The following is a 25982-nucleotide window of genomic DNA, read 5'->3' on the forward strand; positions in this document are numbered from 1 at the left end:
ATACATAAATTGAACTTCATCAAAATTAAAACTTTTGTACATCAAAGGACTTCATCAAGAAAGTGAAGAGACAACCTACAGAATGGGAGGAAATATTTGGGAACTATAAATCTGATAAGAGTTTAATATCCAGAATATATAAAGAACTCCTACAGTTCAACAAGTAAAAGACAACCCACATAGTCAAAAAATGGTCTAAGAACTTGGATAGACATTTCTCCAGAGAAGATGTAAAAATGGTCAATAAGCACATGAAAATGATCGGTGTCATTCATCATTATTGGAAATGCAAATCAAATCCACAGTGAGATACCACTTCACACCCAGTAAACCAAAACCAAACCAAACCCACTGCTGTTGAGTCCATTCCGACTTAATGCAACTCTATAGGACATAGTAGAACTGCCCTGTAGGGTTTCCAAGGAGTGGCGGTGGATTCAAACTGCCAACAACTGCACCATCAGGGCTCCAACTAGGAAGGCTATTATAGAAAATAACAAATGTTGATGAGGACCTGGAGAAATTGGAGCCCTCATCCATTGATAGTGGGGTTGTCAAATGGAGCAGCTGCTGTGGAAAGCAGTTTCTCAAAAAGTTAAACACAGAATTACCCTATGACCCAGCAATTGCATTCCTAGGTATATGCCTAAAAGACTTGAAAACAGGACTCAAACGGTTACTTGTATGACAGTGTTCGTTGCAGCATTATTCACAGCCTAAGGTGAACACAAGCCAAGTGTCCATCAACAAATGAATGGATAAGCAAAATGTGCTGTATCTATACAACAGAATATTATTAAGCTATGAGTCAGAATCGACTCGACTGCAACACGGGTTTTTTTGGTCTTATAAAGAGATGAAGTTTTGATGCATGGATGCACTTCAGAAGTGTTATGCTCAGTGAAATAAGTCAGATACAAAAGGCCAAATATTATATGATCCCACTTACATGAAATATCTAGAATAGGCATAGAGATGAAAATTTTTTAGTGGTTATTGGGGGCAGGTGGGAAGGAGAATGGGGAGTTAATGCTTAAGGGATACTGAGTTTCTGTTAAAGGTAATGAAAAATTTGGAAGCAGGTTGTTGTGATGGTTCCACAACATGGTAGATATAATTTAATGTCACTAAATTGTACACGTAAAAGTGTTTGAAATAGCAAATGTTATATTTTACCACAATAATAAAAAAAAAATCATCTTACGGATTTAACTCAGTTCTGAGTTAGCAGGGTGTCTGGGAGCCATAGTCTTAGAGGTTACTCCAGTCTCTGTCAGAGCAGTAAGTCTGGTCTTTTTTTGTGAATTTGAATTTTGTTCTACGTTTTTCTCCCCCTCTGTTCGGGAACTATTTATATTCTTGAAGCAACATTTGCCAGCCTACTTTAAATTCCTCAGGATATTCAATTTATCAGTAAGCCAAAAATCCTCAGCTGAGTGAGGAAGTGCTTATTAATTCAAAAACACCTTGGAAGAGGCCCAGTTTAATACCCAGTGTCCTTCCTCTGTAAAACAGCTTTTAACTATTTGTAACTCAGGTTCGTAATAGAGACCAGTATCACTTTCACAATAGAATAAAAGAAATTACAAATGCCAGAGTTTTAAAGCAAAAAGTAAAATTTACTTAATAGTATTTAGTGGTTCAGATGTTAAAATTTTCTAGAGAATATAACCGTGCCTCAAGATTGTTATTAATTCATAATAAATTAGCATCTATTTATATTGAACTGACAGGTGCCAAGGTTGTTTTTTTTTTTTTTTCCCACTTGAGAATTTCTAAATTTTTTTTTTTTACTTCTTTATGTTGTTTACATTAATGGTATGTTATTATATAATGGAGCCCTCGTGCTTTAGTGGTTAAGTGCTTGGCTGCTAACCTAAAGGTCATCGGTTCAAACTCACCAGCCACTCCATGGGAGAAAGATGTGGCAGTCTGCTTCTGTAAAGATTACAGCCTTGGAAACCTGCTGGGGCAGTTCTGCTCTGTCCTGTAGGCTCACAATGAGTTCAAACTGACTCAACAGCAAGGGTTTGGTTTGGTTTGGGTATTATATAATGCCCAGACGTAGCACAATGACCATTATCCAAGGAAAAGCACTTTTGTTTTGTAGGGAAACATCTATTAGGAAGCTTGGCGTATTTTAAAATGTGATTGCAAGTATTTGTTAATATATAACTAAATCAGACTTTTGAAACTGTAGATGTCATAATACTACCAAGTAAATGCTGATATTCTCTTCAGTAATATATGCTGGTTTTATTTTAAGTTTTATTAAAAATTATAAAAATGAATCTCCAATTTTATAGTGAAATTAAGCCTAAGTGAGTCAGTGTATAATTTTACTTTGTGTTAAGAATCACTAAAACCACCCCCAGGTTCAAATTCATTCAGAGAACTCACAGAACTAAGCATATAGTCATACTCACAGCTATGATTTATTATAGCAAAAGAATACATAATAAAATCAGCAGAGAGAAAAGATGCATGGGATTATCTGGGGGAGACCAGGTGTAAGCTTCCAGAGTCTTCTCCCAGTGGAGTCACACAGGATGAGTTTAATTCCCCCAGTAGGGAGGTGTGACAACATGTTTGAAATGTCAACCAGGGAAGCTTGTTAGAAACTCAGAGCCAAGGGTTTTTATTGGGGTCTGGTCACATAGGCAGTCTCTGCCTGGTATGTACTAGAATCCCAGAAGGAAGCAGGTGTTCAACATAAACAATATTATTTGTACGAACAGATTACGCATATGAGCCACTTTTACCAGTTCTAGGAATGGTGGGAACCCTCCCCAAATTCAGCCTCCCAGATGCCAGCCAAGGGGCAAGCCTTTCAAAGGGTAGCAGTCAGGCCTGCTATGTTAACTCATTTCTACACACACTTTATATATTTTATCAACCGTCCCTCTATTATTCTGTGTTCTTAAAGGGGTAAAATACTATGAAAATATGGTCAATTTATGGCCCACTTTCAGAGTATTTAATGGGGACACAGTCTGATGTCAGTTTTTGACTAGCTATCAAATTTGCCTTTGATCAGTGCTCCAATTTAGCGTTCAGTAATTTTGATCCTTTCATTTTATGTTTATCTTGCTCTTGGAATAAAAACTAAAATTGTACCTCTCCGGCATCTTCTTCACACTCTTTTCTCCTCCTGCCTCAGGGTATTCTAACCACCCTGGACTTCCTCGAGTTTCTCAAGAATACCATTACTTTTCTTGCTTTAATGTCTTGACTAGCATGCCCTTAGGGAGAGGGAGAAGAGTTAGGAGAAGGAAGATGCTGGAGAGATGGGGCTTGGTTTTTATAGTAAGAAAAATGAAAAGGCAAAGGATTTTCTGCAGGAAGGTGACATGATCAGATTCCTGTTTTTTGAAAACTCAGGCTCACTGTTGGGTGGATACTAATTGGGTAGACAAGAATGGATGTAGGAGATATTGTCACGCTCCTGGTAAAACATGATAATAGCTTGAAATTAGTTATAAGCGGTAAAGTCAACAGCACTTGGTAGTGGATTAGGTATGGGTGATGAAGGAGGGCTAGTTGGTTATTACAGATATGTTCAAGGTAGGTTTCTGACTTGTATAATTGGATGGATGGTGGTGCCATTCACTGACCGGAAACATTAGAGAACGGACACGTTTGGAGTGGGATGTCATGGGTTTAGTTTAAGGTATCTTGAGGCTGTTGAGCTTAAGGTATCTTTGAGGCTAAGACTTCATTTTCCGTTTGACTTTTCATTGCTCTCAGGCTAAAGATCCAAATCCTTGACTTACAAGGCTGACTCCTGTCTGCATGTTCATTCTCATTTTGTCCTGTACTCCCCTCTGTGCACCCTCTTCACCTAGTTAACGCTTTCTCATTGTTCAGATCTCACCGCAGTCATCAGTTCTTCAAGGAAGTGTTCAGGCATATTGATCAGAAGGAAAATTATTGAAGTATTGGAAGGAGAACATGCCGTGGGTTGGTCAGTAAAAATAGAGTATGTTAAGTCAGTGAATTCGGATTCTGGGAAAACGTAGACAAGTTGAGGAGGAGGAGACTGCTGGGTATTTATAATTTTGAGACCTGAAAAGTGAGGTTTTTATAAGGAAGTATTTTGTGTTGTAAACCTTCACCCAAAGCACAATAAAATAAAATAAAAAATCATTTAGAAATAAAATTTACAGATCTTGGTGACCAATTAAAAAAGTGAGCTTTTTGCAATAACAGAATTCAAGCAACTGGAACAGAGTGCCCGGTTAGGGTGGAGCTAACCACGTTGCACTCTTGGCTGCTCTGGTTATGGGGCTTTTTCCTCATGTTAATTATTATAATGGAAGAATCCACATGCAAATGAAGTGGACAATTAGAAGTAGAACTTCATGTGATCTAGCTAGCTGTACCTTGGAGAGAGGTGAAAGAGGAGTTGGGGGAAGAGGATTATACAGGGCATAAAGGAGGAAATCCCAAGGGGATGGACTTTGATTGTAAATAGGAGGGATTGGACTAAGCTTGTGAATTAAAGAAAGAGAGCTCCTTGGCTCTATACACCTGTCGTCACTCATGCTGATGTAGTTGCAGCCAGTGTAAGCAGATTGACATGTTGTAACGAGTCACAATGTGGAAGGAACCCTAGGCTGGAAGCAGTAGAGCACTTTGTTCTGTTGGCTCTGTGAGTTGACTTGGATTGCCAACAATTGTGAACTGGCTGATGTGATTGCTTACCTTATGCCTTGACACCCCCCGCCCTCCCGCCCCACACCGTGCCAGGTTTAGTGTATTCACAGAAGGTAAGAAACATGGCGGGAAAAGTCAGTAGAAACCATCCTGACTAACCTCTCAGAGGGTTAGTGTATCAGATCACCCTCTCATACCTCTCCTTTGTGGCATGTTGTCCTCCGACTTACAGCGACCCCATCGACAAGAGAATGAAGTGTTGCCTGGTCTTGTACCGTTTTCACAATTGTTGGTATGCTTGAGTCTCTATCACTGTTTTACATTTATTAGTGTGATATTTGATTCACATCTGCCTTGACTGGTAAAGACACATCTGCCTTGACTGGTAAAGACACAGACATTTAATACCTATCGTATAATACCTTATATTGTTAGCTTTTGTATCCTTATTTTATCACTTATTCTAACTAAAGCACAAAATCCTTTAAGAGTTTATACTGTATACTGTCCATGATGTATAGTGTAGTGCATTAAATAATGCTGGGGGAATTCAGAGCTAGAGTGATTTAAGGCTTTCGCTTGATCTTAACTTCTGTAGAAAAGATAGCTGTTAGATAATTGAGGCATTCCAAAAAGAAGGGGATGATCTGGGCAAATGTATAGAAAGAGGTAAGGTGAGCCCATTTATAGTAGTAATAAGATTAACAGCAACAGTTAACATTTATTGAGTACTTACTATGTATACCTAATTAGCTGTCATGAATTATGGAAAAATGTGATTGAATTAAATTTTTAATTTTTCTGAATTTATTTCTAGGAAAATTTTCATTTTCCCCATAGGAAATAGTTATACATATGAACAAACTTCCCAGGTTATTTTATTTTTTTAAGGAAAGCTTAAATGAATAGTAAAAAAAAAAAAAAAAGAAGACATAGGTGAAGACGGGAGAGAAGATAGGAGATTTCTAAATATAATAAAAACTAACAACTCACAACAATCTTAGAAGGTAGATTTTATTATTATTCTCATTTTATAGGTAAGAACACTGAGATACAGAGAGAATAAGCAACTTGCCAAAGGTTACCTAGCAGTGAGTGGTGGAGCTAAGATTTCAACCCCCTGGCATTTGACTCTGTATTCCAAGTTTTTCACTACTATGAAACATAGCCCTGTATTGCAGGAGATTTCATAAAGAAAATTTTACTAACTTTGTAGAGTCAATGGTTATGTCAAATATCTATCTGCATGCGTAAAATATATGAACTCATTACTTACTTGATCCTTTTATTTTAGCCAAATGCGCTTTCTTTTCAGAGATAAAGTAAATTTAAGTAACAGTGCAAACAATTGTGTATTATAAAATTTTAATGGGTTAGATAAATGATTTTTTTCTAGGTATTTTTGTAGCATTTATGGTTAAATAAACGAGCATCTGAAAGATACATGCTAGGAAGAACTCGTTTTTATGTGTATTCGGATTTTTCCCCCAACATGAAGCAAGCCATTTATCTTAGTTAGATTTAAAGTAGTATTTAAAACAAAAAGCCATGAAAGTTACTAAATTTAAAAAGATTATTATTAAGGGTAAAACATGCAAGGACATGACATATTCATTTTCAGAACAAACAACAGACAAAAATGAAAATGCAACAAATAATTTGAATGTCAAATTATAGTGTCAGTTATAATTAAATTTCTTTTAGTATTAAGAGTTTTTGATGAGGTTTTGAAAACAAAATTTCTCTTTTAAATTTTTTTTGTTAAGAGAGATGTCATTTTATTTATGTGAAATATAACATTTACTTAGAGAGGGATATCCCAAGTTCCATTAAGTAAGGCTGCAAAAAGGACGTTAATATATTTATCTAATCAATAAAATATCAAAGGACAAGATTTACTTTCAAGTAAATTATATCTCAGTAAATATGGTATTAAAAAAAAAGAAAAAGTATCTATCATTGCTGCTTCCGGGTTTGGAAGAGAATGGTGGCCACCTGATTTCAAATATCTTCACTCATCCTCTTCCCCCACCCCACACACACACTCATAAGATCAACAAGAAGAGCAGATAAAACCATATATGACTCCACATTTAGCAATACTAAAACCAAAACCAAACCAAACCCATTGCCATGGCATCAGTTCCGACTCAGAGTGACTGGGAGACAAAATAATCACGGTCTTCAAATTACCTGTAAATTGAGTAATAAACTAAATTCCGGTAAAGGTCCTGCTGTGTCAAGCCCAGTAGTAGTAGTTCAGATCTGAGTTTTCTAAGCATTTGTACACTGGTTTGGGTTAGGGTCACATTGTGGTTCAGGGGTTAGGCCGAAACTCGTGAGAGTTTGCAAACAGAAAGAATCCTTTTCTCCAATTTTATTCCTTTCGGGATTCCGCTCACATACTCCAGTTTCCCTGGTTCCTTGGGCCAGAAAGGTAGTGAAGTTTCCTCTATTGTAATTTTAACCTCCTGCATTGTGTCAAAACTGGGGGCCCACCCCTAAGGCAAGGCTGTAAAAGAACTCCAATTTATGTGATTTTATTTATTTTAATGCTAATTTGTATTGTTTTTGATGGATGTGTTGGGAGATTTGAATTTACGTAGTTATTATTACCTCTTCTCCTTTGGTAGTCAATATTGAGTTTTTTTCTGAATCCAGCCTGATACTTCTTTTTTTTCTGGGCGCTTGTTCTGAGAACTATAATAAAACCAAAAGCCAAACCCATTGCTGTCAAGTCGATTCTGACTCATAGTGCCCCATAGGGTTTCCAAGGAGTGGCTAGTGGATTTGAACTGCAAACCTTTTGGTTAGCAGCCATAACTCTTAACCATGGCACCACCAGGGCTCCAAGAACTATAATAGGAATTTTAAATAAATCTACAACCTTATATTAGAAAAACATTTATCTGTTCCATTAGTTTGTAATATAAGGTTATATTAGAAAAAGAATGATACAACAATAAATACCCAAAAAAAGCAGTCATAGTCACTGGGAATTTCTGGCGCAGTGATTAATAGCTACGGCTGCTACCCGGAAGATCAGCAGTTCAGATCCATCAGCTGCTCCTTGGAAACCCTATGGGGCAGTTCTACTCTGTCCTATAGGGTCCCTATGAGTTGGAATCAGCTTGATGGCAATGGGTTTTTTTTTTTTTTTTTGGTTTATTCTAAAAATTTCAAAATCTTCACAAGAAAATAGTTTTTTTTTTTTTTTGTATAGCTTTATCTAGATAAAGAGCATAAAGAATTTTAATCCTGAAATAGCCCCGTGAATTTAATCCTATGTGTTTTTATGTCATTATCACAATTGTCATGAGGTATATATTTGTTAATTTTTTTATACAGGTATAAATGCAGTTGAAGACACGTACTTCTTTCTACTTTTTTTCTTTCTGATCTGTGGACTATTTACATTTATTAATGACCCCAAAACTGATGTATAGGCGATGATATTCAGACTTTAATACTTTATAATGTTCAGCTTCTGATTTTTCCCTTTCAGATGGTCTTCTGGTTGTTGGTGTTCATTCAGCTAAGTTTCCGAATGAAAAAGTTCTGGATAGCATCAAGAGTGCTGTTCTTCGGTACAACATCACCCACCCTGTGGTTAACGATGCAGATGCCAGCCTTTGGCAAGATCTAGAAGTCTCCTGCTGGCCAACTCTGGTCATACTTGGACCCCGTGGAAACATGTTGTTTTCCTTGATGGGCGAGGGACACAAAGACAAATTATTTTTATATACTTCAATAGCTTTAAAGTATTACAAAGATAGGGGACAGATCAGAGAGAAAACAATTGGAATAAAACTTTATAAAGATTCTTTGCCACCTTCACCATTGCTGTTTCCTGGCAAAGTTATAGTAGACCATGTTACCAACAGATTAGTAATAGCAGACACCGGACATCATAGAATTTTGGTCGTCTGGAAGAACGGACAGATTCAGTACAGCATCGGAGGTAAAGTGTGCTTCTAATTATGGTATATAATGTGTTTTATAGTTTAAAAAAGAGCTCAAGTAAAAATAGCAAAATTTATAAATAACGATTTATAGACTTTTAACTTTATCACAAGATTATTTTGTTAATTGATGTGTAGTATCAGAAGTAACCTCTTCTTACTCCCTCAAAAATGAAACAAAAATCCCCAAAAAGCTGCATTTGGGTCAAAAGGGGAAAATCTTTAAGTGAGAGCTTTAAAGTATATTCGCATATTCTATCTTGTTTTTTCAAAAACTCTTCGCAATGGATTGTATCTTATGAAAGTACTACCCTACATACTTTCTGGATTTCAGACATTTTAAATGGAAGTATTATATTTTATGTTTCATCAAAATATAGCCATATCTTTTCAAAACCTTATTGTACCCCAGGAACTTGAGATTTAGATTATAAAATAAGTAAGCTAGGATTTACACATAACTTTACTTTCCTTTTCTTCCATAAGAACTTCAGCATCCTCTGGATCCATCCCTTCAGGTAGCAAAATAGGTATCATGCAAGCATGGATCATTTTGTTTGTATCTCCCTGGTCTCAGAACTAAAAAGGGTTCTTATTTGCAAGTACATAATTAATAAAATCTATTAAGTACACTCTATTTTTTTTTAATTAATCCTGCGTGCCGAGGCTGAACTGGCATCTAGCATATCAGTCAAAGAGAAGAACAATTCACCTTTTGCAGCCATCCTTTCATAATACATGCTGTGTTAGTACCTATAGTAGGGTTATAAGAATTCCTAATGGAAATAAGTTAATCATATTCATAAGCCCTCATGCTGTTCTTAGCATGCCAGGATACTATTCCCTTAGCTCTTGAATTTTTTATGTCTCTGGTTCTAACAAAGGTTAGCTTTGTTGTTGCAGTTACAGTATGCGTATTTGTTTTGTGTTGCTTGTTTTATTTAGGCTACTTGTTATTTTGATTTATGACAGGCAGTTAAGAGAATTGTTACTCAAAACGTGTCTGTTGTAGAAGCTTGAATTATAATGGTTTAAAAGGGTTTTTAATAGATTCTATAATTTTCAAAGTAGTGTAGGAGAATATTCTTTGTTAAACAGATAAACCAGCAGCAAGCTACATTTCCCAAACCGTGTTTCTAGGAGTACTGTTATCTTGTGATATATTAACAGCTATTTTTCAGTTTTTTTTTTAAATGAATTCCTTGATCAAATACATTTGGAAAACACTGATTTGATGTGATTTAACAGATTCTGTTGTTGTTAGGGTGTCAAAGGACTTCTCAAGTCTTTTACTCTTCTAATATGCCTCATGAATGTCCGGGGGCGGGTATAATACACACTATTTTCCAATTCGAAGTGACCGTAGGGAATTCCGCCCCCCCCCAGGAATTCCCATCAATAACATCAACAGTAATAATAATCATAGCAAGTATTTGCGTAGTGCCTGCCGTATGCTTGGTACTATTCTAAGTACTTTTCATGTATTAACACATGCAGTTTTCACAGTATTCTGAGGTAGGTGCTATTATTGGTCCCATTTTACAGAAGAGGAAACTGATACAAATAATCTAAGAAGAAGAGAGCTAGAATTTAAACTAAGTCTGCTGGGCTCTAGAATTCATATTTATAGCAAACAGTGCTTGGCTGCTAACCGAAAGATTGGCTGTTTGAACACACCCAGCAGCTCCGCAGGAGAAAGACCTAGCATAAAGATTACAGCCAAGAAAATCCTCCGGGGCAGTTCTGCTCTTTCACGTGAGGTTGCTATGAGTTGAAATTGACTCAACAGCACCAGATTACAATAAAAAAAAAAAAAATTTTTTTTTTTTTTTTTAGCCACTGCATTATTCTACCACTCTTAACTAACACCTGGGACAATAGGATCGTGCAGAGCATAGTTTGGGAATGCTGGCTTAGAGGCTTTAAATGGCTTGTCCTCTGGTCACAGCAATAACAGTTGCTTATGTTTTGTAATATACTCTTCACCCCTGAAACTCCACATGTATTACAAAAGCAGAGAAGCAGGCCATTAGACCAGAATCATATTCTGTCTAGACCATCCTTTCTTAAAGTATGTGTGAGATGTTATAGAGCTTTGTGGCAAAGCGAAATAGTAGATATGAGGGATTCTTAATCTGGGGTCCTTGGACTTTTTAAGAAATGCATGAATGGCCTTCAGAGGATCCAGGAGCCCCTTGAAATTGTTTGCAGCATTTTATGGGCATGTGTATTTTTCTGGGGAGAGGGTTCATAACTTTAACTGTATTATCAAATAAGTATATCTTGCAAAATAGTTAAAAAATCATTCATCTAGATGCTGAGAGATTAAAATTATTTTTACCTCTTTCTGGTCTAGATAATAGGTAATTAAGATGCTTTAAAATTTATTTTCTTATGATATACTGTACTGAAGTGCACTAAGAGACTAGGAAGAAGGACGTGGCAGTCTACTTCTGAAAAGAAAATGACCAGTGAAAACCTTACGAATAACAGCAAAATATTGTCTGATACAGTGCCAAAAGATGAGCCCCTCAGGTTGGAAACCACTCGAAAGACTACGGGGAAGAGCTACCTCCTCAAAATAGAGTCAAACTTTCAGGATCTTCATTTGCTGATGTGGCATGACTCAATTAGAAGAAACAGCTGCAAACATCCATTAATAATTGAAACATGGAAAGTACAAAGTATGAATCTAGGAAAAATGCAAGTCATCAGAAAATGGAACACGTAAAAATCAATATCCTAGAAAAATTTTTTTTTTTTTTTTTTTTTTAGACATTAGGGAGCTAAAATGGACTGGTATTGGCCATTTTGTACTGGACAGTCATATGGTCTACTGTGCCAGGAATGACAAATTGAAGAGGGTTGGCATTGCATTCATTGTCAAAAAGAACATTTCAAAAACCACTGTTATTGATAGGATATCCATACACCTGCGAGGAAGATCAGTTAATATGAGTATTATTCAAATTTACTTAGCAACCACTAATGCCAAAGATGAGGAAATTGAAGTTTTTACCAATTTCTGCAATCTGAAATTGATCAAACATGCAATCAAGATGCATTGATGATTACTGGTGATTGGAATGCAAAAGTTGGAAACAAAGAACAATCAGTAGTTTGAAAACGTGGCCTTGGTGTTAAAAAGTTTGGAGATTGCATGATAGAATTTTGCAAGACCAACGACTTGTTCATTGCAAATACCTTCTTCAACAACATGAATGGCGACTATACACGTGGCCTTCACCAGATAGATAATACAAGAATCAATCGACCACATCTGTGGAAAGAGACAATGGAAAAGTTTAATATCATCAGAACAAGGCCAGGGGCCGACTGTGGAACAAACCATCAATTGCTCATATGCAAGTTCAAGTTGAAGCTGAACAAAATTAGAACAAGTCCACGAGAACCAAGGTACAACCTTCAGTATATTCCACCTGAGTTTGGAAACCATCGCAAGAATAGATTTGACACATTGAACATTAATTACTGAAGACCAGACAAGTTATGGAAGGACATCATACATGAAGAAAGCAAAAGATCATTAAAAAGACAGAAAAGATGAAACTGGATGTCAGAAGAGACTCTGAAACTTGCTGTTGAACATAGAGTAGCTAAAACAAAAGGAAGAAATGAAGTAAAAGGTCTGATCAGAAGATTTCAAAAGGCAGCTCAAGAAGACAGAGTATTATAATGAAATATGCAAAGACCTAGAGTCAGAAAACCAAAACGGAAGAACACACCTGGCAGTTCTCATGCTGAAAGAGCTGAATCAAAAATTCAAGCCTCGAGTTGCAGTATTGAAGGATATTACGGGCAAAATACTGAACAACGCAGGAAGCCTCAAAAGCAGATGGAAGGATTACACAGACACTGTACCAAAAAGAATCGGTCAAGAGTCAGCCATTTCAGGAGGTAGCATATGATCAAGAACCAATGGTACTGAAGGAAGTAGTTCAAGCTGCACGGAAGGCATTAGTGAAAAAGACTCCAGGAACTGATAGAATACCAATTGAGATGTTTCAGCAAACTGATGTAGCGCTGGAGGTGCTCACTTGTTTATGCCAAGAAATCTCGAAGACAGCTACCTAGCCAACCAACTGCACTCTTCCATATTTGTGCCCATTCCAAACAAAGGTGATCCAACAGAATGCAGAAATTATGGAACAGTATCATTAATACCACATGCAGGTAACATTTTACTGAAGATCATTCAAAAGCAGTTGCAGCAGTATATCGACAGGGAACTGCCAGAAATTCAAGCTGGGTTCAGAAGAGGATGTGAAACCAGGGATATCGTTGCTGATGTCAGATGGGTCCTGGCTGAAAGCAGAGAGTACCAGAAAGATGTTTGCCTGTGTCTTATGGACTATGCAAAGGCATTTGACTTTGTGGATCTTAACAAATTATGGATAACATTGTGAAGAATGGGAATTCTGGAACACTTAATTGTGCTTATGGGGAAGCTGTACATAGACCAAGAGGCAATCATTCAAAGAGAACAAGGGAATACTGCGTGTTTTAAAATCAAGAAAAGTGTGCCTCACCATATGTATTCAATACGTATGCCAAGCAAATAATCTGAGAAACTGGACTATATGAAGAATGTGGCATCAGGATTGGTAGAAGACTCATAAACAATCTGTAATATGCAGATGACACAGCCGTCCTTGCTGAAAGTCAAGACTTGAAGCACTTACTGGTCAAAATAAAGAACGCTGCCTTCAGTGTGGATTGCATCTCATCATAAAAACAAAAATCTTCACAACTGGAGCAATATGCAACATCATGATAAATGGAGAAAAGATTGACGTTAAGGATTTCGTTTTACCTGGATCCACAGTCAGCACCCATGGAAGCAGCAGTCAGGAAATCAAATGACATATTGCATTGGGCAAATCTGCTGCAAAGACCTCTTTAAATTGTTAAAAAGCAAAGATGTCACTTTGAAGACTAAGATGCTCCTGACCCAAGCTACGATAACTTTCAATCACCTCATATGCATGTGAAAGCTGGACTATGAATAAGGAAGACTGAAGAAGCATTGATGCCTTTGAATTATGGTGTTCGTGAAGAATATTGAATATACCATGGACTGCCAGAAGAACAAATAATTCTGTCTTGGAAGAAGTACAGTCAGAGTGCCCCTTGAAAGCGAGGATGGCGAGACTTTGTCTCATGTACTTTGGACATGTTATCAGGAGGGACTAGTTCCTGGAGAGGGACATGATGCTTGGTAAAGTAGAGGGTCAGCAAAAAAGAGGAAGACTCTCAATGAGATATCGGCAAAGTGGCTGCAACAATTGGCTCAGACATAACAATGATTGTGAGGATGGAGCAGGACCAGGCAGTTTTTACTTCTGTTGTACATAGGATCCTTATGAGTCAGAACCAACTTGACGGCACCTAACAACAACACTTAAGCGCACCAGTAACCATAATACAGTAAGCCCTATCATTACAGTAAAAGTCACATTTGAGAAAAATAGGTCTCTTGGGAAACAGTTTTTAGATAGAAGTATCATGTTATTTATATTAAAACCCCAGCATTAAGTACAAATCTTTGATTTTTTTTGTGTGATTACTCTTTGAGTGTGAAATTTTTTGTATTGCCTTTTAGGACCTAACCCTGGAAGAAAAGATGGAACATTTTCAGAGTCAACTTTTAATTCGCCACAGGGTGTAGCCATAATGAATAATGTGATATACGTGGCAGATACTGAAAACCACCTTATAAGAAAGGTAATTTTCCATTTGAAATTAGAAGTTATAGTACTTCTAATCAGAAAAAGTGATATTTGCTACATTAAATATTTGAAGTTAGAGTAATGATAGCTATCACAAAACATCTTCATTCAGCTTTTTCCAGAGTCATTAGCTTTAGTGTAACTCATAAATATCTTGTTTTTCGGTGTCAAGCCTGTAGTTGTAAATTTTTTAAATCCTTTGATTCACACGCGTTTGCCCAGTCATCCAGTGCTCCTCAACAGGAACCCTCATGCCCAATTACAGTTAGCCCCCATTCCTGCCTACTCCCAGACCTAGGCAACCCTTACTTTCTTTCTCTGTAATTTATTTCTTTTCCTTTTTTTTGAAAAATTTGAGAAGGGTTGGTGTTAATTCTGTAAGTGTTTGGTAGAATTCACGAGTGAAGCCACCTGGATTTGGGCTTTGCTTTGTTAGAAGGTGTTTGATTAGTGATTTAATCTCCACTAGTTATTGATCTGTTCGGATTTTCTGTGTGAGTCAGTTTTGGTAGTTTGTGTGTTTCTAGAAATGTGTCCATTTCATCTTGATTATCTAATTTGTCAACATGTGATTGTTCACAGTATTCTCTTAAATCCTTTTTATATCTGTAAGTTATGTTGCCTCTTTTATGTCGCATTTTAGTAATTTTAGTCTTCTCTCTTTTTTCCTAGTCTGTCTAGCTAAAAGGTTTATCAATTTCAGTGATCTTTTCAAAGAGCCAACTTTTGGTTTCATTGATTCTCTTTATCATTTTTCTAGTCTCTCTTTCCTTTAATCTTTATTATTTCCTTCTTCCTACTTTGGGTTTAGTTTGCTCTTCATTTTCTAGTTCTGAAAGGTAAAAGATTGGGCTGTTGGTTTGAGATCTTTCTTATTTTTTAATATAGGCATTTATAGCTATAAATTTCCTTCTAAGCACTGCATTCCCTGGATCCCATGATTTTTCATGAGCTGCATTTTCATTTTCATTCATTCCAATTATTTTCTATTTTTCCTGTGATTTCTTTGACTCATTGGTTGTTTAAAAGTGAGTAATTCCCAGTTTTCCTTGTTATTGATTTCTAGTTTCATTCCATTGTGGTTGGAGACAATACTTTGTATGATTTTATGCTTTTTAAATTCATTGAGATTTCTTTTATGCCCTAACATGTGGTCTGTCCTGGAGAATGTTGCATGTGCACTTGAGTATGTATTCTCTGTTTTAGTGTGGTATGTGCTCTGTGTCTGTTAGGTCTAGTCGGTATATAAAACAAGTAAATAAATAACCAAACCCATTGCTGTCGACTCTGACTCATGGTATATAGTGTTGTTCGGGTCTTCTGTTGTTGTTTATCTTTTGTCTAGGTGTTCCATCCATTATTGAAAGTGGGATGTTGAAACCTAACTATTATTGTGTACCTATTTGTTTCAAGTTTATCAATTTTTGCTTCATTTATTTTGGGACTCTGTTGTTAAGTGTGTGTGTGTGTGTGTGTGTGTGTGTGTGTGTATATAATAACTTCTTGATGGATTGACCCTTTTATCATTATATGATGTCCTTCTTGTCTCTTATTATAATTTTTGTCTTAAAGTGTATTTTGTCTGGTATTTGTTTAGCCATTCCAGCTATGTTTTGGTTACCGTTTGCATGGAATATATTTTTCCATTATTATAGCTATGTCTTTGGCTCTAAAGTAAAGCTCTTGTAGACAGCATATGAAAGGATCATGTTTGCATGGTTTCTTTTAGTTCTTTGTACATGATTTCCTTTATGTCTTTGAGCATATTTTAAATAGTTGATTTAAAGTCTTTGTCTAGGTAAGTTCAATGTTTGGGCTCCCTCAAGATACAATTTCTGTTACTTTTTCTCCCCGAGTGAGTGGGCTGTACTTTCGTTCTTTGAATGCCTTGTAATTTTTTTTTCTTTTTTTCAAAACCAGGATTTTGAATATTATAGCAACTTTGGAAATCAGATTACCCTCCCCCCAAGTTTTTTGTTGCTGCCTACTATAGTTGTTGTTTTGTTATGCCAAACGTAATTGAAATATATATACTTTTATGAAACATGCATTTTGCTAGGTGGTATTGTAAAATTTCAGATTTCCACTTCCTTCTAAAATATTTTATAGTTAACATGAGATGAACACCAGTGGTGGTAGAGGCAAGTGGGAAAGTGGACAGGCAAGGTTATGAGAGAGACCTGGTTGTGTGAATTTAAATAACAAGAAATCTACCCTACAGTTGAGGAGCCTTTTTCTAAAAACACTGTGTTGCAAATATATGTATTCTTATTGGAAATATTCACATACATACCAAAGGAAAAAAGCAAAAGTAGCACGCATTGCATAAAACATTAATTAAATCTATAGATTGACCTAGAAGCCGAGATCGTGAGCACTGTAGCTGGCATTGGAATTCAAGGGACAGATAAAGAAGGTGGAGCCAAAGGAGAACAACAACCCATTAGTTCCCCTTGGGATGTAGTTTTGGGAACATCAGGTATGTAAACTTTTAGTACGAAATATAAGTAAACTTCTTAATCAAAGTAAGATTTTAAAAATTTTCTTGAGACATTCATTTGGATTATTTTTATTTTTAGTTATTTCATACTCTTATACTTGTAGGTTGGGATTTGTTAATTTTGTTAAAACAAATTAAAGACAACAGTAATATATACAACAGAGAATGTATATTATATATGACATTACATGTTATATTTTATATAAAAAAATTTTATATACAAGATAGTAATTCAAAGAATTTCATCTTAGTTCAGCTTCTATTTAATGTCATTCTAAATATCCCTTACTTTGAAAGAATTATAGTTTCAGAACTACAGAAGTTGTTCATGAACTGCCATATAACGATGTCCTTAGTTATTCTGATTTGTAGAATTTGTATTGAAATGACAGCTGCATTTCAGCAATTAAAAAAAAAAAAAAAACTAACCTACCGAATTATGTAGATATTGGTAATGATTGAGACTTATCTTTGTGATCTTTACTACCTTTATTAATTGAGTAAAAGACAGTCCGGGAGGATTTGTGCTCTTATTTTTCACGGGCCCTCAGCAATACTGCGGTAGCTATCTACAGATCTATAGCCAGGTTAATGAATCAAGAAAGTTAGTATAATACATTGAAAATGGAATTTGGGACTAAATGGTTTATATTGTCTTAATGTATTTGAACAGTGAATAAGCACCAGCTTAGTTGAATGGCTTTACCTTTGAGATAATTCTTCTATTATGATACCAATTTTGTTATAATTCAAAGACCTTAATTTTTTTCATTCTGATTAATTTTCATCAGGCTTTTAATATCCATAAAATAATGAATTTCTAGTACTACCTGAACTTTATATAGTTAATTCAGGTATTTTGTGTAAGTTAAGTTTTGAGAATTCCATCTTTGGAATTCTGTGTTCTGAATAATGCTGGGTTTTTTCAGTTGCTCACCAAAGGGGCATGGAGGGTGGCAGTGGGAGCAGTGCATCCCAGGTAGGAAATAAACAGATACAGTCTGTGTAGAGAATTAAAAACAGTAATAAGATCAATTAAAACTCAATCTGATTTCTATTACCATGTACTAGCAATTCTAAAAACTTCAGAGTTGAAAGTACTTGTCCCCACCAGGACCTGCCACTCCTATCACCCTACCTGTGGTATACCACTGAACTATTTAAGCATAAATCTTACAGATGAAAAAACAGTCTGGAACATATAAGTGAAATAGTTGACCGAAACCGAACCAAACCCGCTGCCATTGAGTTGATTCTGACTCATAGTGACCCTATAGCACAGAATAGAACTGCCCCATAGAATTTCCAAGGAGTGGCTGGTGGGTTCGAACACACCAGCCTTTTGTTTTGCAGCCAAGCTCTTAACGATTGTGCCACCAGGGCTCCAAAATAGTCAGAGTGGGTGAGAATTGTTACTTTGGTATTCTGTTGCCTCCTCTCAAGGAAAAAAGAAAATTCTGCCCTAATATCCCCTAGTGACTTATAGCTAATAGTCTTTATAGCAATTTAGTTATGGATATTTACATTTTGCAACTTACAGCCTGTATTTACTGTACCTGTCAGCAGTTACCACAATAATGCCGCATAAGAAATCATCCCAAAACTAATACACACCAAGACCTTTCCTTCTCACTCACCTACTGGGTTGGGGTTCAGCTGGTCATGGCTGAGGTAGCCTGGGCATAACTCCAGGCAGGTTGTTGGATTCAGATCTGCTCCATGTGTTTCTCATCCTCCTTGGACCAGTAGCTGTTTAAGGCATGTTCCCTTGGCAAAAGGCAGGAGCACAAGAGAGTAAGCCTGGTTACACACATTTGAAGCCTTTGCTCATGTCATGTGGGCCTGTGTACTATTATTAAAGCAAATCAATAACCAAGTTTAAATGATGAGGCCATGGCAAGGATGTGGATGTATGATACAACATGCCGATGCTGCCTCATTTTTCCAGGTGTCAAAAGTTTTCTACCTCTGACAGGGTACACTCTTGCCACTTTTCCATCTCTCCTTTTGATAAAAAATATTTTGAGTTTTCCTTCTCTGACAAATTTCTGCTTTACATAGTTTCCAGCTTTCACAAGTTTTACTGTATTACTACAGAGTAATGAAGAATTAAGACCAATTCAATCTAATATACATCAGAATTTACATTGCTTAAGAACCAGATGTACTTTACTGAATTCTTTAGTAAATTGGATTTATTTAATGGCCAAAGGGTGATTTAAAATTTTTCTAGGTTACTATTTTTTCAGTCATATTTTATGGCATGGAATTTCTGATTGTTTAACTCTGTATTCAGAGTGCACTCAGAATTCTTTCCAGGGAACATCTGGGCTCTATTGATAAGTACTCCCTGAGCTTCCATGTGGAGTACCATGCTATTCGAGACTTGTATCTTTATTAAGCTCCTCGGCTTTCAATGAAGGAAATAAGTCCTACCTCACTCAACTCAACAGATTAAAAGCATATGGCTCCACATTTAACTTGCAACTTAAAATATCTTCATTCCAGGTATTTGGCAGGAAGAGTAATCTTGAATGTACTTAAGCTCAGTGCCTTTCAGAATACTGGCTAAAAGAAAAAAAAAGTATCTGAAAAAAGTAAGATAGTGAAGAAATTTATAATATGATTTATTTTATAGAAAGTGCAATGGCAGGCATGATGACTAAATACAAGTTGAGTGATCCATTCAGACATGGTAAAATTAAAAAGTAAAATAGTGAAAAACACAAATTTTGAACAGGCGACTCTTTCTGTGAAGAAGAGAGGGATATGATCATAGGGGGATGCATAGGGGTTTCAAATAATGTCTTAAACTGGGTGGTATGCACATGGGTGTTCAGTTACTATTGTTTAAACTTATACATGTGTCCTTTGGTTTGCATATTTAATTAAAAAGCTATAAGCATTAATCTATAAACAACAAGTATTAGAAATAAAAAAAATAGATTAGGTAACAAAAAAAAAAGATTGGGTAAAGGGAATAAAAAATTACAAGGACAATTACAAGTTGAATATATATGTATCTCCTACCAAGGGACCCAGTTTAATAAACATCAAGAAGGGATTGGGAAAGGGAACTTGGAAATACTTCTGATTGTTAAAAATACACCTGTAATAGATAAATGTATGTGGGTATATATTTTAAATTGCACCTGAATATTTATCCTAATTGTGCCATTTCAGGATAAAAACGTAAAAATAATGAATCTAAAGTGATTGTTACAAAAGTGATTCATTCTTCTTTTTGATTATTGCTCTCAATGTTGTCAGAACTTCATAATGCACTGAAAATAATTACGAACTGCTATAAATTCATTTTTTAGCAGAAACTTTGTCATATTGCCAAAATGTGTATTAGGTCAGCCTGTGCTAATTCTTCTCATATGCCTAAGAATCACCTGAGAGCTTTTTTTTTTTTGGTTGTTTTTTATCATAAAGGTCAAAATCCTGCCAGTCTCCCAGTACTTTAGATTTTACCTGATTTAGATTCATTTATAGAAAGGATAATATGTCCCAATCCCATTAACCTTCCTTGACCCATTAATCATCATTTTCCCTAGATAGAAGTTTAACTATTCTCACACAACCTTTAAGGTTGAAATCCAGCTGTTTAGCATGCTAACATGATAATCTACAGTGCTTAGATACTAGGTTTCTCTCACTTCCATTAATATGCTATGAAATACCATTGAAATAGTTATCCTTTTTAAAGTAATCGTATGTTGTAGACATTTTTGGAGAAATATATTTTATGCGATGTCATTAGTGTATTTTTTTTAAATGAAAAGAATTATAGTATTTTTATACCTAAAATTTGAGAGGAGATTCTTATGCTGTCTTATCACATTGACACTTGGTGTTGATGAGATTTTTTTTAGTCAGATTAAAACCAGTTGCTCTTGAGTTAGCTCTTACTCATGGCGAACCCCTGTGTGTCAGAGTAGAACTGTGCTCCATAGGTTTTTCAGTGGCAGATTTTCAGAAGTAGGTCATCAGGCCTTTCTTCCAAGGCACCTCTGTGTAGACTCAAACCAGGGCTTCATACTGTTTTTTTCTGATTGGGCCACCTGCTGAGAATTTGCGTTTCTGCCTCAGATATACTGAATCAGTATTGACATTTTAACAAGATCCCTGAGTGATTCTTGTTGTTAGGTGTCTTCGAGTCCGGTGATTCTTACACATCTTGTTAAAATGTAGATTCTGATTCAGTATATCTGGGATGGAAATGCAAATTCTCAGCAGGGGCAGAACCAAAATGAACTGGTTCAAAGCCCTGACTCAGACTTCCAACCTTTCAGTTAGTAGCCGAGCACACTAACCGCTTACATCACCCAGGGACTCCTCACAAGCATAGAGTCTCCAGATTATTCAAGAGTCAGTCCTAGCTGATCTGACCACACCAATAAAAAATGGTTCATCTTTCATGAGAACAAAAGTCTGATATATATATATTTTTTAATCAACTGCCTTAAGCATGATTCTGATGAGATTACTTGCATTCTAAAAAGCTCCCATAGCTCCTACTGTCTTGGAGAATAACAGCCAAACTTTTAGGGTCGTATTTTAAGGACTTTTATAATATGGTCCACTGAAAATGAGAGAAAGCCTCAATGGGATGGATTGACACAATAGCCACGACAATAAGCTCCAGCATACCACTGATCATGAATATGGCACAGGGTTGGGCAACGTTTTGTTCTGTTACACACAAGATCGCCATGAGTCAGAGCCAACTTGACTCAACATGGGGAGGGAAGGACAGAAGAGGTGAACTGGGCTACACATTCCAGAGTGGGAAGCTATGATTACTTTGATTCGATCTTAGTTGATTTCTGATTACACATGGAAATACATTTAAGTACTTGATGCCAGAGTTAAGTCCATGCAGCAGAGGCAGAGGGAGGAAGAACAGAAGGGGCGAACGGAGAATTGGGCAGAAGAGCACGAGCTCACTTCTGTAGTTCTTTCATTCCAATCATAATACTCATAACCTGGAGTCAAATTCATAGATGAGTTCACCATCCAGATCTATCTTTTACTTACTAGTTGTGTGAATGTTAGCACATTATTTAACCTCTTTGTATTTGTTTGTAAAATGGAGATGATTATTATAAAACTTCTAAAGGTTGCTATTTAAGGAAAATGATCCATGTAAAGTGCTTAGCTTAGTGCCTTATACATAGAAAGTGTTCTGGGTGGTTATCATTATTACCATCATCATCATCACCTAGAATCCCAGACACCTGGCTCCTGTACTTTTTCTTGCTGTTCAAGGCTTAAAAGGAAATAAGCAAACACAAAAAGACCAACCAAGTGCTCAGACTTAATACTGATGCTTTTGCCTTGAAATTCTTACACATAAAATTACAAGTCTAATGAAGTTAATTTTTCACAAGGAAAATTTCAAAAACAACTTAAAGCATTGCTAATATTTTTATTTTCCCCATTAGATGATTTATAAACATATTGCTGCCTTTTCGGAATTTAAATTTCTGAAACAGTTTGAGTGTTTATATTTACCAGATATGTTTCTAATAACTACTATATTTTGATTAAGGTTCAGAGATTCAGAGAAATGATATTCTGTGGATCGCCATGGCAGGGACTCATCAGATATGGGCACTTCTGTTGGACTCTGGTAAACTACCAAAGAAAAAGTAAGTGGCAACATCCGTCTTTGAGTTAATGAAAGATCTTCACCTTGTGCTTTAACCACAGAGCACTACTTCACTATTTGGAGTTCACAGAATTCCCTTTCTGAAAGTTCCCATCCTAGCAGCACCCACTGTGCTAGTCAGGATAGGCTAGGCTATACTGCCATAACGAACAGCCCGGGTTCTCGGTGGCTTCAAACAACAAGGTTTATTCCTAGCTTACTCACATAGGTTTGCTGGAGGGCACTACTCTGCTCTCTAGGCTGATGAAGCAGCCACCATCTGGAGCTTTTTCAGTCATCCTGGCAGAGAGATAGAGAAAAGGGAGGCCCTTAAAGTGTCTGCTCAGAAGTACCTTTCATCAGCCAAAGCAAGTATCATGGCCACACCTAACTTCAAGGGGCCTAGGAAGAACAAGCTACTGAGCATCCAGAAAGAGGAGTGGAAATACACCCACTCCTCACTTACTGACATGATCAAGTTCCAAAGACCAGGTCATTATATCAAAATATGTAGGACAGACCATACTCTTCTCTGTGACCTCACTATATACCCGGTATATTGTTATGTCACTGCACTGATCAACTCTCCCTCTCTTTTTTCTCAGTCTCTCTGGCATGCTGTCTCCCTCACTCTCTTTCTTTCTCCCCTTGGTTGCACTTATTTGTTTACATAGTGTTTTTTCCTACTAGACAGCCTCTTACAGGAAAGGACCTTCCCTTAATCCGTTTTTGTGTCCCCTGTTTCTAGCACAGTGTCTGGTACATAGTAGAACTCAGTAAGGGTTTGTTGAATAAATGACTGAAAGCCATGACCATAGAGACTGTCAAAAAACCATAGAAAAGAAATGCTGGTCATTTCAGTTACCTTCATCGGTAGAAAGGAGCAGTTGTATAGATAATCTATATATCAGATAATGCAGATAGCTTGGGTGTGTTGCTTTGGAACATTTATATGATGTTTTGTAACATTCATTCATCTGACGAGTCTTTATTAAACGTACTGTATGCTAGGTGCTGTGGTAGGCAATAGGGATGATACCATATGTTCAGTATGTTAAGATTAAAAGGAAAAGATGTGGTTGCTGTTCTCAAGAAGAATCAGATCATCAAACAGTTTTAAAAAATAGGTGGGAAGTACAGGTGTTAATGTGTTAAAGAAATCGCTGTAATAGTCCTCTCAGTTGAAATTGCCCCTTATATAAATAAGAGGAACACCTAGTATCAGTAAGATTTGAGGTTTAAGGAAGGCTTCCTGGAAGAGGCTACTAAACTGAGACTTGGTAGAGGAGTGGTAGGTAGAAAGGGAGAGGTGGAGATTCTCCAGGCAAGAGGTGACACCAGTGATGTCAGTAGAAGTCAGGTCACACAGGGTCTTGTGAGTCCTTTTAAGAAGTTTAAACATATTTTCTACAAGTCTTTATAGAAAGGTTTTAAGCGAGGAAGTGATATGATTAGATTTGTGTTTTTGAAAGATCACTGGGCACTATTCAGAGTGGAATCAGGCTGGAGACAGGGCTGTCAGTCAGGAGATTGTTGCCACTATCTAAGCGAGAGACATGATAGTAGCCCAAACAGGGAGATCACCAATAACGTATGTGAGGCGTTATTATAAACAGCAAGACAGAAGTGACAGGTGCTCAGAAGATGCTGTACTCTGTGCTGGCTGTTTTGGACATAGATGGTCAAGAACTGCCTAAATTTACAAATAAGTAGAGTTGTCCCCCTCCTTCATATTAGGAATCTGGTCAGTCGGATCACATTGACCTCCGTCATAATTGTAAGGGTGCTTTATCTTTATTTATTACTGACCTGCAGGTGGTAATGACTCCTAATATTTAGAAGTTACTGTGGCTGCAACAGTGGGCTCAAGCATTGTGAGCTTGGTGCAGGGTGGAGCAGTATTTAGTATTTAGTTCTGTGGTACCCAGGTTTGCTATGAGTCAGATCCTTCCCATTCTCTCTACCTCTTAGTTAATGAGGGGAAACCTTTTTTTTTTTTAAGTGTTAAGATTCCTCGTAGTAATTACCTTTTATTTGTTTTGTGGATTAGTTATTACACGTATTTCTCTGTCTAAATTATTTTGTAAGTTCCTTGAGTAATTGGGGATATTTTATACATTCTGTATCCCTTTGCCCCCATCCTCCACCCTTTACCTAATTTAGCATTGAGAATATATCACCAGTAAGCGATTGGTGGTCATTTGCACGCTGTGCCCTATTTGGAAATGGTATACATGTAGGCTCTCATTATATGACATCTGAGTCAGCGTCTTCCCTTCCCTCAACACAAGACACTACCATGTCTTCCTTGCAACCCATAGAGTGTAAACAATTTTTTAAAAGAAACCAAGGTATAAAACTTTGTCTGCATTACCAAAAGAATTATTGCAACAGTCCTTTAAATAGAAATTTCCCTAGTATATATAAGAAATTGATTTATACATTCGTTTAGTTAGAGCAGCATAGTCCTGTATCATTTTCTTAAAATGGGTAATGCCTGAAAATGTTAATGAAGACTTAAACTTTGAACTGTCAAGAACTAGGTAAGCTTTTAATTCTCTTTCAGAACCTAATATTGCATGAAGCTAAGAAAATTTAAAGAAATTAAGGTGGGATCAGCTGTACTTATGTCTGACCATTTGGAGGGAAAAAAACTAACCCAGCGGTGATCTGACCATTATTCTTATCTTATAATTCTGACCATGTCGGAGATTTTCTGTCTGGCCTTTGAGAATCGTTTCAGTTTTGTGTACATAAAAGAAAAGTAGGAAGGGCCTCCTCAGTGGATAAATATGTTAATAATTAAGGAGAAAAAAAACAACAACCTACAGTTAAAGTTGACTTGCACAATTTAACTAGACCAAGAATGCTACAGTTTTTTTTTTACAATATTTATCACCATTGATTTGATCATTTACATGCATTTGTTTGATAACTAAATTGGATACAATATACCAGTGTTGACTCTGCCTGTGAACGTGTCTTTTTGTAGTGAGTTAAAAAAAGGCACCTGCCTTCGATTTGCTGGAAGTGGGAATGAAGAGAATCGAAACAATGCATATCCTCACAAGGCAGGTTTCGCCCAACCTTCAGGTCTTTCTCTGGCTTCTGAAGAACCCTGGAGCTGCCTATTTGTAGCAGATAGTGAGAGCAGTACAGTGAGAACCGTCTCGCTGAAAGATGGAGCAGTGAAGCACCTCATAGGAGGAGAAAGAGACCCCATGGTAATGAAAATCACTTTTACAGGGTTTGCCCTGACACTCACCAAGCTCAGTCTCCTGAAATGGGGAGATATAATAAAAATGTAGGAGAGATAGCTCTTGGTCTCATAAATTAAAATGGAAGTCAGACCAAAGGAAATGTGAATATAAAGAAACACAGTAATAAAACCATCTAAGAAAAGTAAACTGATTCTACTTGGCTGTATTTAAGTGTTACCGCTTTAGAGAGAAAGGAAG

The 25982-nt window shown here is 36.6% G+C and overlaps 1 protein-coding gene across 1 annotated transcript in view; it reads left to right on the forward strand.

Annotated features, from left to right (window-relative positions):
* Positions 1–25982, forward strand: part of NHLRC2 (NHL repeat containing 2) — a 42914-nt gene that overhangs the window by 6706 nt on the left and 10226 nt on the right. The window contains exons 4-8 of the mRNA XM_049854671.1: positions 8162–8617; positions 14242–14363; positions 16718–16847; positions 22426–22525; positions 25517–25748. Coding sequence (XP_049710628.1) covers positions 8162–8617; positions 14242–14363; positions 16718–16847; positions 22426–22525; positions 25517–25748 — 1040 coding nt within the window. The remainder of the gene's footprint in view (positions 1–8161; positions 8618–14241; positions 14364–16717; positions 16848–22425; positions 22526–25516; positions 25749–25982) is intronic.

Source organism: Elephas maximus, chromosome 16 (genome assembly GCF_024166365.1).
Source record: "Elephas maximus indicus isolate mEleMax1 chromosome 16, mEleMax1 primary haplotype, whole genome shotgun sequence".
Taxonomy (NCBI): Eukaryota; Metazoa; Chordata; class Mammalia; order Proboscidea; family Elephantidae; genus Elephas; species Elephas maximus.